Raw genomic sequence first — 13,422 nt, 5'->3', positions numbered from 1 at the left:
AAAAAATCTTGGTTAGGTGACCTACAACAACACAGTTATGGTCATAAAAGCCCAGAAGATAAATTGTGCCTCGTCTGCTTCCCGTGCTGTTACCACCCCATTAATTCTTCAAATAATCCCAGAGTTTCCTCTTGTGAGTCACACTGTGTAGAAAAATACCTTGTCAGAATATAGCACCTGTTTTGATTTCCCTCTGTCTTGCCAGATTCTCAGGGTGATTGGGAAGACAGAGTTTTCTCTCGCTCTGGGAGCATGCCCAAGCCCATGCCAAGCAGGAGATGCTTCTCAGAAGGCACTTGGGCCAATTGTAAAGCAATTTAAGTCAAACAGAAAGGGGTGGGCACACCTGATTCTGCTTCCAGATGAATTCTGCTTTGTTGTGGAGAGGAACTAACATGCTTACATGGGAATGGCAAGCTGCCTGGATTGTAATAGCATGAAATTAAGGGGCCTACATATCCCTGGTACAGCAAGCAAATATTGAAGACAGAGAGAAGGACCTAGAAATCTCTGGCACACCAGCGGAAGGGGCAATTTTGAAGTGCAAAGAAAAGTTAAAGTAATCAGAGAGGACCCAGGAAAATATATGGCTGCAATCCAAAAAAAGCCAAAAGACCTGGGATAAATCCTCAATGAACATACTGAGAGTTGCCTCTGAGCATAGGATGATACCACACTCCTTTAAAACATACACATAAAAACAGATTTGGAGGTCTAATTCAAGACATCAAGACATTATTCCCAGACTGGGAAATGGGTGGGATGTAAATATGTAGATGATAATGACAGTGATGATGATAGTTGGGTATCACAGTCAATGTTTCATAACTTTACAAATCTGTAACAGAAATGCAACGAAATCCTGGTAATTAATTGCAAAGATGCACATCCAGGCACAGGCAAGAGTGTTCTGATGCGCATTAGACACTGCTGGTGCACATCAGGCACGCCTGTTGTCCTCCAGCATTTCCTAGCTAGCGTCCAGATGTGCATCACTCTCCATTGCACATCAGTCTGTGGTGCATCAGGCACTCTAACACTGTGCAATGGATGACCTCCTCTGTTTCAAGTTTCTAGCTCTCGATAGAGAGGTATGTGTAAAAACAGGACGGCAAAATACAAAAAGCCAAGAAACAAGAAGCTAAAAAACAGGCAAATGTATTATGGTTTTCTACTCAGGAATGACCAAGCCAATTTCATTCCAAACACATTATCGTGATTTCTTTAAAAGTATAAGAAACAATATTAAAATTATGCTAATTTCACACAGCTACGATACATATTGCAGCATTCTGCTTCATGGACTATTTCCAGCACTTAGAACAGGTTATGTCTGCATCTGACCTATGGGTGGAGTCATCTTTTCACTTTGTCTTTCTGCTTCTGTTTTTCTCCATTTGGGCAAGTCATTATGCCAGGGTTTGTTTGGTTCTTTTTAACCCTTCCTAAAACAGTGGTGTTACAAGTTCATGAGCCCAGTATTCTGAAGAAGTCCATCCTTCATCTTGACCAAGGAGGCCACATCCTGTCATACCAACATAACCAAATATGTTATCATGACTAGGCAGGGCTTATTATCTTGACCTGGCCTGGTTCTGTTTAATACAAGCAAATGCCTGACACCTCACTCACCTGAGAGCAAATGTTATTGATTTCTGTGGAATGAAATGCCACATATGCATGCTCAAGACCAAAATCTCCTTTTGTTCCTGCTCATGGGGTATATGTCACACTTTCCAAATGTCCCAGTTTGGCAGGGACACTTCCAATTAATCCTCAGCCATCCCACTTTTTCAGCTGCTTTTAAAATGTCCCAGTTTCTCTTTCCTCTTCCCCCTTTGTCCTCAGCTTACTGGATTGTTGCAAAACGAGTTCAAAGGGCAAATGTAGTTTGCATTCAGTTAATTCAGCAGGGGAAAAGGAAAGGCAGAGTCGTATTCTTCCCAGGATGCTCTGGCAAGAGCAAACTGCTGCAGCCTTTTTTAGCTTTGGCCTTTTCCTTCATGAATAGCTTTTGCCATCTTGACCACACTCTGATGTTGCCTGGCCACACATATCCCAGTTTTCATCTGTAAAATGTTACAGGATAGGATGTGCCAGGGATTAAACTATACCCAGGATATTTTAAGAGTTGGATCTTGACAATGGTTAAAACGTTTCACAAGTTGTTATTTTTACCGAGACTGAACGAGAAATCAAAATGGAAACAAGTACAAAAAGGTGATAGGCATAACAATGAAATGGAGAAATAAATTATTTAATGAAAATATAAATTAAGAAAAATAATACAGTCAGCCCTTCTTATACACGGATTTTTTTATACACAGATCCAAACAGCCACGGTTTGAAAAGTTTCCCAAAAAGTATAAATTTCAAATATCAAACCTTGATTTTCCATTTTTTACAAGGGACACCATTTTGCTATGTCATTATATTTAATGGGATTTGAGCATACACGGATTTTGTTATCCACGGGGGATCTTGGAACCAAGCCCCAGCATAGAACAAGGGTCCACTGTATTAGGTGGGGCTATTTCCCAGGTAACTGTGCAGAAAGTGCATAATTAAGAATTATGATGAGGATGGCGATGGCATCATCATCACCACCACCACATTATAGCTAAAACGATTAGAGCACATAGATGGATATATTTGTCATAGCTAAGACTACCAAAGAAGCAGCTTTTAACAGATGGAAATTGCATTCTGTAAAAAGCAGAGATGTAGTTCAGGGGGCGGGGGAGTGAGAGCCAGTGTGGCATAGCGGTTTGAGCATTTAACTATGCCTCTGGAGACCAGGGTTTGAATCCCCACACCGTCATGGCATCCCACAGGCTGACCTTGGGCAAGTTACACTCTCAACCTCAGAGAAAAACAATGGCATAGCCTCCTCCTTGGAGTAAATCTTGCCAAAAAAATCCTATGAGAGGCAGTGTGGTGTTGTGGTCTCCTCTCCCACAGCCTCCCAGTCCGTCTGGTTCTTTTTAGCCTCTGGGGGTTGGGTGGGCTGTTTGCTGTGACTCCCTCTTTCCTTGAGGGTGGAGATCTTATGTAATTTTAAAAAAAGATGGGGTGTCCCATCTTTGCTGTCTCAGCTGGTGGGGGCTGGAGGTGGTAGGAAACTAGATTCCCCCGGGTGAGAGCCTCCTCCCCATCTGCGTCCCCACTACAGGAGGTCCATGGGGGTTGATACCATGTGGTTCTGCAATGTGAGACACCAACCCTAGCGACACAACTGAAAATATGCCAATTTGACCAAGAAATACAGAGCTGGGTTAAATTAAATCAATACTTGCATTTGGTATTTAAGCAAACACAAACGTGTTACAAGCTACTTCCTGATTGTCAATACGTTATGGCATGGAGTTTGGCCTTCCTTTATTGCTGTTTTGAAAACCTGGCAACACCAGGTTCAGCTTCTGCTCCTGCTTGCACCAGGCAATGCAACTGCCAAGAAATCATGCAGCTGTGAACCTGCATTTTCTCATACCTCCTATTCTTACTGGAGAAGTAGCAGTGGTGGCATCTCCTCCAAGTTTCCAAGAACCACATAAATTGTTCCACACTCAAGGAAAGCAACTCAGGCAAAAGACGGTGAAAAACAAAACTTCTGGACATTTCTAAATTATTCCTTATAACCTAGCGGCATATCAAATGCTCTGGTTTCTCCTACAAGCAACTCTGCAAGGCAGGCGGGCTGATACCCAGCAATTTGCCCAAAGCTGCCCACAGGACACCAAGGCTGAACAAGACTTTGTACTCAAGTCCCCATTGCATCCTAATGTAAGACTCCTTTAGCTCTCTCCTTACTGGAAATAAGAAATGAGCAGGTGAGTGGCAAACAGGATTAAAGATCAGGGGGACGCATGGTATAGTTTATCCTTTTCACCTTTCATGAAACTGCTGAGTCTTCTGTGTGTGCTCAGAGTAAACACTGAGTATCACTGATTAAGCCTCACCTTTACCAAAATTGCTCTTCCCTACGGGTTGCATGCTGTGGTTGTTTGTGCTGCATACCCCTGACCTCTCCTTATTGAAAGCCAAGTGGGTAATTGGACATGTAGTTCAAGATATTAAAAAATGAGTAAGCAACCTTTGGTCCCAATGCTGCATACAGCCCTTGGCCTGCTTTTCAGAGCTGTCTACCAGTGATAATTTCAGACCTCTGACAAGAGCAATCTATCCCTGCCCAAACAGCTTGCTGAGTCAGGAGACAGACGGAGAGAGAAAGGAAGGGAGAGAATGGGGCTTATACATCTCTGCCCGACACCAGCATGCCGCCTGAGCACCTCCAAGATATCCTTGAGGGAATGTGGACTTCAGAAAGGGGGGGGGGGAACGGTTCCACTGTCCCAGAAAAATATCAGAGCCAATCAGGGCTGCCAGACTGAAAATGAGAGAGGGCTCCTGTACCTTTAATGGTTGTGTAAAAGAGGGAATGTCAACAAGTCCTGCTTGTTACTTGGTTGCATGACCAACAACCTTTAGTGCAATCCTCTCTTCTAGACAACCATTAAAAGTACAGGAGTCCTCAATCTGACAAGCCTAGAATCAGTCCTACCATCAAGTAGAATGAGACAGTTGCTTCAGGCAGCACAAGCTGGGAGACAGGAGCAAGCGTTTAGAGGAGAGAGTTGTGTACCCTGTGGCCTGCCTCACCCCCCCCCCCCCCCAACCTCGGTGACTGCCTTCAGGTGCAGTTCAGATTGCCAGGTGAAATGCTAACAGAGGCAACCTTTTGTCTCTCCCAAAAGAGAGAGAAAAAAATGGCTCTGAGGTATGGGTACGTGGGTCATGGAGTGGTGCCCATGGGTCAGAATCAGGGGCCATTGGAACATATGGGAATCTTTTGCATGCCAAGCATGTTCTCTGTCACTGAAGTATGTCAGTTCCTTCATTCAATATTCCACAAGAAGCTACCTATTTGCTCTGTTAAGCAAAACAAATGCACCTCAGTGCAGAAGCCAAAATATGGTTTGCTGTGTGTAATCTTTAAATTAATTCACCGGACACCCCACTGGTTAAAAGAGAACTTGTTTTCAGGTAACAAGAAGACTGTCTCTCTCTCTCTCTCTGGCTTTGCTTCGCGAACGAAGATTCAGGAAGGACTCATCCCGCACTTTGTACAAGCACATTGGTGACTAAAAAGGCCAATTCGGGATAAGCAGGTCCAGTTGCAGAAAGCACAGCAGAAAGTCTCCTTGGGTGATGTTTCCAGGTTGCGGTTCTTTCTGCGTTGTCGTTTCTCTTCGAGGCTCGTTCGGCATGAGCTTTCGAAGAAGGCTGCAGCGTCATGGATAGTGCGTCTCCATGCCTCCCGATGCGAGGCCAGGGAGGACCATTGTTGGTGATCTATCTGGCCAAGCCTGAGATGTGACCACCGCCAGCATAGCTCACAACATCATTAGGGTGCGCAAGCCTCTCCCCCACGACAAGGGGGTGTCAATGGAGAGGAAGAGGACTGTACAGTATTTCTTTTTTAGAAAGTGTTGTTTTCCTATTCCCCCCCCCCCTTACAAATACAGTACACACAACTTTCCAGCTCAGACAAGGTCATCCACTTGGCTTCGAACATGTGCAACAGCAAAACAGTAACTTTTGAATGTTAGTAACAGCACCAGTTAGCAATTAAATATATATTCTAGCTGTGGATGGTTGAATCCATGGATAAGGAATCCATTGATACAGAGGGACTGTTGTACACAGCCGCCCTTTGCAAGTTGTCGTAACAAAGCCTTGAAAACTGTCGCAGGCTGTTGCTCTAGTAACTGACCTGGAGATTTGCACATAGACCTTTCATCTTGCCTGGAGCTGTTTCCCCTTAGTATTGGAGAATTTGCAGGACTAGAGTCTGCTGCTAGAGATGACCCATGAGAAAAGGAATTTTGAGGCCAAGTACTGAGATCTGGAGAACCTAATAGAGCAAACACAACACAAGAATTATATCAACAAGATGAAGTTGGTTCTTATAAACCAGATGTACAATATGCCACATTTGCTCCTGTTACCCTTTATAAAACACCCCACTTGCTCCTGATATTCTACTGACTGGAGCTTAGTATCTTTCCAGTTGTTTCACAGTTTGGACTAAAGATACAGGAAGAAAAATGTATAGCTACCAATTCCAAGGGGCAGGTTCCTGACAATTCAGGTGAAGATTGCATAAAATTGGTCCAAGAAAATTCAGCTGTTACTAATCCAGGAAGAAAGAGTAATAGAGAGTGTGTGTGTGTATAGGCCCTATATAGACAGGCCAAAATAAAGCTGCTTTGGGTCACTTTGGAGGTATGCTGTTTAAATGATGCAAGAGTCCAGAAGCCGTGCCAAAGCTGCACTCCAGTCCTTAGGACTGGATCGTGACTTTGGCATGGCTTCCAAACTCTTAGGACGCATGCATCATTGAAACAGCGTACTTCCAAAATGACTCAAAGCAGCTTTATTTTGGCCTGTCTGTATGGGGCCAAAGTCTGCATGTCACCGGGAGAAAATAAAATTAAATGAAGAGGGCCTAGGAAGTGAGAATTTATTCAAAGTTGTCCCCAGGACAAGGAAAATAAACTAGCTTTGCATAAAAAACACAGTGAAAAGTTCTGATCAAGAGGGAATAATAACATCTCCCACAAGGAAGCAACAAAGATGAACCTGAGCTGTGCAAAAGAGACTCCCAACAGAAAAGCCAAATCCATTGAACCTTCTCTCAAAATGAGGGGGTAAGGTGAGGAGTGAAACTGAAGGCCACTAAGGCAAAAATGTACCCCCTCCTCCATTAAATTAAATGTGAAGAGTGGAGCCAAAAAGGGAGAGCGCCTTGCTTTTCCCTCCCAAACTCCCCTGTCTTCTGATGTGTTTCTTTCACCTTATCACTGGAATTCAGTTAGTATGGGGCGATGGAGTGAGGAGGGCAAGGATGCTTCACTACTTTTGTGGCCGGAAACAAGATCCCTTTGTCTTGGGACAAACAGCAGGATCTGAGGTTCTTATCAGGGTGAACTCTGGGCAGGGAGCCATTGAAAGTATCCAGCTTGGTGGCTCCTCTGTACTGTTCCATGGTCTGGTTGCTTGGCCAAGGCCTTGTCACCACAGCAACCATTTCTCTGCCTTTTTTTGCTCATTCCAGAATCCCAGCACCTAAGCCCAGAAAGCTCTGCCTTCCCTTCCCGTAAGGGACCCTACAAAGCAGGCTGCATGGGACCTGAGCCAAAGCTTTCGCCCCTTTGGTTCTGTCATCCCATAAGCCTCGATTTCCCTAGGCCCACATGGGACCGGAATGACGTGTGTGTCAGGGAAAATAACGTAGGCTACGGAAAATGAATTGGAAAAAAGAAGGATGGAATGTTGAGTGTTGGACTATGACTCTGGGAGTCATACCTCCCAACTCTCCTAGTTTGACAGGGAGAGTGCCACTGAATCCTCTGCAATCCCATATTTTCAGCTGCTTTTCAAATGTCCTGGTTTCTCTCTTCTCCTCCCACTTTTCCGCTTTGTCTTCGGTTTACTTCCATTGCTGTAGACTGAGTTCAATACGCAAAAGTGGTTAGAGAAGAGTGCACAGTCTTGCCTTTTGGTTGACACACTGTAGAAATAACCCAGTTTGAGACTTGAATGCGCCAAACTATTTTTATGTGCTCCAGTGTATGTCCTGAGTTCAGTACGTCCTGCTGAGCCTTCTCTGTCAGAGAGCTCTGGGGCCACAACAAACTACAATGCTCAGGATTCCCTAGTGCTAAGCCAGCGCAGTCAAAGCTGTCTCAAAATGGATTATTTCTCCAGTGTGTTTTGAACCTCATTTGGTTTTGTTCTTTTTCCAGGCTTCCCTGAACTCAGGACACATACTGTAGCTGCACCTAAAGAATAGTTTTGTGTGTTCTTCTTCCTTGTGACCAAGCCCTCATTTCTTTTTGGAAGCTCCTTGAGGTCACATACCTATTTTTTTCTTAAACCAAAGTCTGCAAGAAGCCATGTGCTCTGAAAGATATCTGTGGTCCAAAACACACTGCAGAAATAATCCACTTTAACACGGCTTTAACTGCCCTGGCTCAAGGCTAGGGGATTCTGGGAACGGTAGTTTTGTGAGGCATTTAGCCTTCTCTGTCAGAGAGAGCTCTGGCGCCACAAGAAACCACACTTCCCCCAAGACTCTCTAGCACTGAGCCAGAAGTTAAAGTGGTCTCAAACTGGATTATTTCCACAGTGTGTATTATGTATAGATTTTATATATATATATATATGTATATATATATATGTATATATATGAATGGTTACATATCCTGAACTCTTGGTGTGTGTGTGTATGTATGTGTGTGTGTGTGTGTATATATATATATATGTATATATATATATATATATATATATATATATATATATACACACACATATACATGTGCATCTATCTGTATAGACACATACAGCTAGGCCAGTGCCCAGACAGATGCGCGCACACACACACAGAGATATAAAAACACCCCCCCACACACACAAATGTCTCTCTCTCATGGGCACTGGCCTAGCTGTATGTGCCTAAAGCAGTTCTCCCAGTGAAGGCGGCGGGGAGCGACGTTTCCTTTCACTCCCCACCCAAAGCGAGGCACTAATCTCTGAGGGAAGCGAGAACGAAGGGAGACCCCCTCCTCAGGGTGGCGCAACAAGGGCTGTGTGTGTGGAACATTCTCGAGGAGGGGCCTGGGCTGCGCTGAGGGGGTTCGACGCGAGGTTTCTGGGGCTGTCCGAAGAGGCAGTTTGCGCTCTTCACTGAGGGCCACGGAGGCCCGCCTTAGTCGCCCCGCTGCCCTCAGCGCTGAGGGGGAAAAGAAGTTCAACAGAGGCGCCGCGCGAGGGGCAGCGGGGTACCAGGGGGCGGGGTCAGCGGAGCGAAAGGGGCGGGCCCCTGAGGAGCCGGCGTCCATTCAGCGAGCGGCCAGTCCTCCGCCCCTCCCTCCTGGGCCGAAAGCGCGTGCCTGGCGAGGAGCAGTCGGCCGTGCGCGTGCGGGGCTCGGGAGAGAGAGGAGGAGGAGGGCGTTCGAGGCGCGCGCCCGCCCGCTCCCTCCCTCGCGGTGCATGCCGGTCCCAGCCGCTTGCCTTCGGGTTCTTCTCTTCCTTCGGCGGCGGCTGGTGCTGCTGCTCCTCCAACATGGCGTCGCGCTGTCAGCTGGGTCTGTGAGGGGAGGCGGCGAGCGCGCGCCTGAGACGGCCTGAGGGGCGCCTCCTCTTCCTCCTCCTCCTCCTCCTCCTCCTCCTCGGCCCCGCTCCTCTCCCTCGCCCGCCATGGTCGGGGGCTGAGGGGACCCGCCTCGGCGCCCGCCCGCCTCCTCCACAGCGGCAGCATCCCGCCCTTCCCCTCCCCTCGGCGGCGGCAGGTGCTCTCCACGCCGCCTCTGCTCCGGCCCTCGCCGCCGCCGCCCCCTCCCCCTCCTCCCCCCCCTCTTCCGCCGCCGCCTCTCCTCCTCCTCGCCGCCATGGGCTCCCCCGCCGGAGCCTCCGGGTCGGCCGCCGCCGCTGCCGCCGCTGCCGCCGCCGACTCGGCCCAGTGGCTCTCGGTCAAGGAGGAGACCATCTTCCTCCACGACGGACTCATCCGCGTCACCGATCTGGCCGAGCTGCCCAGCGAGATCATCGGCGTGCCCGAGCCCGGAGACACCGAGCTGGAGGTGAGGGAGGCGGGGAGGCTCTCTAGAGACGTCCAGGCAGAGCTAGGTAGCCGTTCTCGGCCCCGAAATCTGGAACAAGAAGACAGGCGAGGCAGGGAAGGAGGGCCACCTCCTCCTCCTCCACACGGGGAAAATAACACGCCTTGGCACCGCTTTCAGTCTATGTGGTTCAAGGTTATGGAATTCTGGGAGTTGGAGTTTGTTGTGGTTCCAGAGCGGAGCGGAGCTCCGCACTGGACCCCACAACATACTCCAACTCCCAGAATTCCATAGCCTTGAACCACATAGACTTACAGCTCTGCTCAGGACCCCACAACATACTCCAACTCCCAGAATTCCATAGCCTTGAACCACATAGACTTACAGCTCTGCTCAGGACCCCACAACATACTCCAACTCCCAGAATTCCATAGCCTTGAACCACATAGACTTACAGCTCTGCTCAGGACCCCACAACATACTCCAACTCCCAGAATTCCATAGCCTTGAACCACATAGACTTACAGTTCTGCTCAGGACCCCACAACAAACTCCAACTCCCAGAATTCCATAGCCTTGAGCCAGACAAGACTTAAGGCGGTGCCAAACCGGGTTATCTCGCCAGTGTGGATGCTGCCTTTCATTGCTTTCCTCCCTGCAAAGCAAGCTGTCAGTAAGGCAGGGCCGCTTGCCCATAACACCTTGCCAAGATGAGGAGCAGAAGGGAGAGATGCTGAGGGGCTAAGGAATGGCCCCCATGGATGGATGGATGGATGGAGGAGGGGGGATTCTGGGACAGGGAGTCCTGAAGACCCCCCCCCCTTTCCTGAGCCATCACTTCCCTTTCAGGGTTGAGAAAAACCAATGCCAAAGAGGGGTTTTGTCACCCCTGCCCCTCTGGTTCCTGGCTGCCTCAGCTTGGCCAAAGGGGAAAGGATGGGATGTCAACACTGGATGTGTGTCTCCACTCCAATGGTACGGAAACCAAAGGCTAGGAACGCAGAGGGAGGTGGGACTGGGAGGGCATCTCAGATTTCCCAAAGGTGTGGCGGGAAAGAGATAAGGGAAGGAGGGTGTCAGAGTTGGGCGAGAGCATCTCTGTGGATTTGAGACACCCCCAAAGCCATGCCAACAGTGCCAACATTCAGGTCAAAAGAAGGTGGTAGGCAAGATGCTGAGGGCCAAAAGTTGCAGAGGTGAAGGGCCCGGCTGGGGAAGTGCCCTTTGGGGTGTGGCATGTGTGGGGTCCCAGGTGTGGGGAAGAGGGCCTGCAAGAGGGAGTGGGGTGTGAGGCTAGTAGAGGGACAGGGTTTTGACACTCAGTGTCTTGGGGATCCCTGTGAAGGCCTTGGGATTACGAGGTGGAGGCTGAGAAACTAGTGCCAGGTGGAGAACCAGTAAGGTGAGGTGGAAGAGTTTGAGGTGGGGATGAGAGAGAGAGAAATACCCGGTTTGTCCAAGCATGTTTTAGCCTCCCGGGTTCATAAGGGGCCGGAAGTGGGAGGGTGGGCTTGGCCAGCAAACATTGGGGGAGCCTGGCAGGTGTGTCAGTCCCTCTATTTATGGAAATGATGGCCCCAAGGTGATTCAGCACCAGGGAAGGGAAAGGTGTGGAAGAGAAGGGCGGCCAGCCTTTGGAAGCGGGTCTTGTTCTGAGGCAAGATCCAGAGGGAGGGGGGGGGCTCTCCTGCAAGTTGATCTGAGGGTGGTTTTGTGTTTACCTTAGTGTGGGTCAGGGGTGTGTTCAGGTAGCAGGTACTTCAGCTGTAGTTCTTGTGACCCTTGAAGGGCCAAGGGGCGGAATGGTGATTCTTTCCCACCTGGGTTCCCCCCCCCCTTCCTCCTGCAAATGGGGGCAGCTGAGCTGTGATGGGGCCCACCAAGACACAGCACTGGGGTTGTGTGTTGGGTGGCAAGCATCATCTCTGGAGGGGCTGCTGTCAGTCATTCCCCATGGCCTCTGGTGTGCAGCCTGCATTGCTTCCTCATGCGCCGCCCTCTCCCTGCGCCCCCTCCCCTGGCCCTCTGGCTCTCAGTGACACAGGTTCTTTGTCAGCAGCTGGGTGGCGTGAAGCGAATGGGGATGGTTCAGCAAGCACAGCGTTGGCTGCTTCCCTTCAGCCACCTGCAGTGGTCGAGGGGTCAAGGTGGGAAAGGGCTTCCTTATGGCCAGCAAAAAGACTATGATGACCAGGCCAATTTCTGGTTTGGGCCCTTCTGTTTTATGGACAGTTCCTGGTGCGTTTACTTGATTTGGCTTTGTAGACCGGTCTAAACTTTGCAGGCTGGCTGTTCTCAAAATGAATACTACCAGCAACACAGGGCCAGGTTTTTGAGGCTGGCATCTGCTGTTTCTGGAAGAGGGAAGAATGTCATGAGTCATGAGTCTTGTGTTCCAGAGTTCATTTGTTGGTTATTAGGACAACCTGGGAGCAGAAATGGAGTTGGACCCCTACGTTCTAGAACCTGAATGGCTGAAATAATCATAAACCTGGCAATCGGTGCAGATTGATGACACTCCTGTGCAGTTGTTGGTCAAGGAGTATAGTCTAGTCACGAGGGATGCTTTATTCGCCTGTCTGTAGGCCAGAAAACTAACGTCAAACTTGCCAGAGGACCAAAACTTGATATATGGGACCTTGTGGATTAGTGAAATGGAATGAATGCAGTTGACAAGCATTTAACTTTTCACACTATATTAGTTTATATTACTAGATGGGTGTAAGTTTGTACAGCAGGACATGAAGGTGTGTGTCAACTCTCTTCATTCAAAACAAATCAAAAACCCTGAATAACCAACAAGAATTTGGTTGTTTCATTGTTTTTTTGTGGGGTTTGGGGGCTATGTGGCCGTGTTCTGAGAGTTTGTCCCTGATGTTTTGCCTGCATCTGTGGCTGGCATCTTCAGAGAAAGATCTGTCAAGGCCACATCGCCCAAAACCCCCATAAAAAACAGTGGATTCTGGCTATGAAAGCCTTCAGCTTCACATTTTGTTGGTTGATTTGCGGTGAGAATGATCTAGCAAAACTTTGTATTTCAGACAAAAATAGAAGATCACCAACCTGACATCTGACATAGACTTTATTGTAAAGCTTCAGCCATTTAGAGTACAGGACTTGGTGACTAATCTTTGTCATGCCAGGCCTACAGTTTCTTCTGGCGCCCAGATCTCTCCAATTGGCCAGACCTGCCCTGTTCATGTTGGGCCATAGGATGAGTTGGGCCGCATTTTTGTAATTGTAATGTGCCTTCCTGTTCAACCAGCAAATGGATATACCACGATTGACGCAGCTGCTAGTTTAACAGACATAAAATCCAAGCCACTTTTGAAAGATGTTAAGTATATATTTGTTGCAAAATGTGACTGTGTGGATGGGAATGATAGGCAGTAGTATGAAAAACTACCAAAACCATTGAGAAATCTGGAGTCTTTGGAGCAAGTTCTTTTGCAGCCACAGCAATGTGACTGGGAACTTGGGTGAGATTTTGGAAACTTTGTCTGGGTCTAGCATAGTAGGCTGGTGACAAGGCAGTAGGGAGCTAATATAGTCAGATTGTATATAAGTGCTATATATTGTTGTGGAATAGAAAAACAGCTAAGCAGTGCTGTATTCAGTGACGCTCTGGATCCCTAGGCCAGTCACAGAAGTATATGAGTAGCTTCCTAAATTTGCTATTTTCCCCAAACAATTATTGCCTCATTCTCCTAACTGCAACATGATGAACTACATTGTTTCTAAGAACATGTAAGTGTAACATTTCCATTCTGATATCCATGGTAAAAACATCAGGGAGTAT

At 48.0% G+C, this 13,422-nt stretch overlaps 1 protein-coding gene across 5 annotated transcripts in view; it reads left to right on the top strand.

Annotated features, from left to right (window-relative positions):
• The first annotated feature begins 9,422 nt into the window (after positions 1 to 9,422).
• Positions 9,423 to 13,422, top strand: part of HECTD4 (HECT domain E3 ubiquitin protein ligase 4) — an 80,601-nt gene continuing 76,601 nt past the window's right edge. For all 5 annotated transcript variants that reach the window (XM_089490041.1, XM_089490039.1, XM_089490040.1 and 2 more), the window contains exon 1: positions 9,423 to 9,644. In XM_089490041.1, the coding sequence (XP_089346167.1) occupies positions 9,453 to 9,644 (192 nt within the window). In that variant the 5' untranslated portion in view covers positions 9,423 to 9,452. The remainder of the gene's footprint in view (positions 9,645 to 13,422) is intronic.

The sequence above is a fragment of the Sceloporus occidentalis genome, unplaced genomic scaffold, assembly GCF_023333645.1.
Source record: "Sceloporus occidentalis isolate IW3139 unplaced genomic scaffold, rSceOcc1.0.p SCAF_41, whole genome shotgun sequence".
Classification (NCBI taxonomy): Eukaryota; Metazoa; Chordata; class Lepidosauria; order Squamata; family Phrynosomatidae; genus Sceloporus; species Sceloporus occidentalis.
This window is presented reverse-complemented; position numbering and strand designations above follow the sequence as displayed.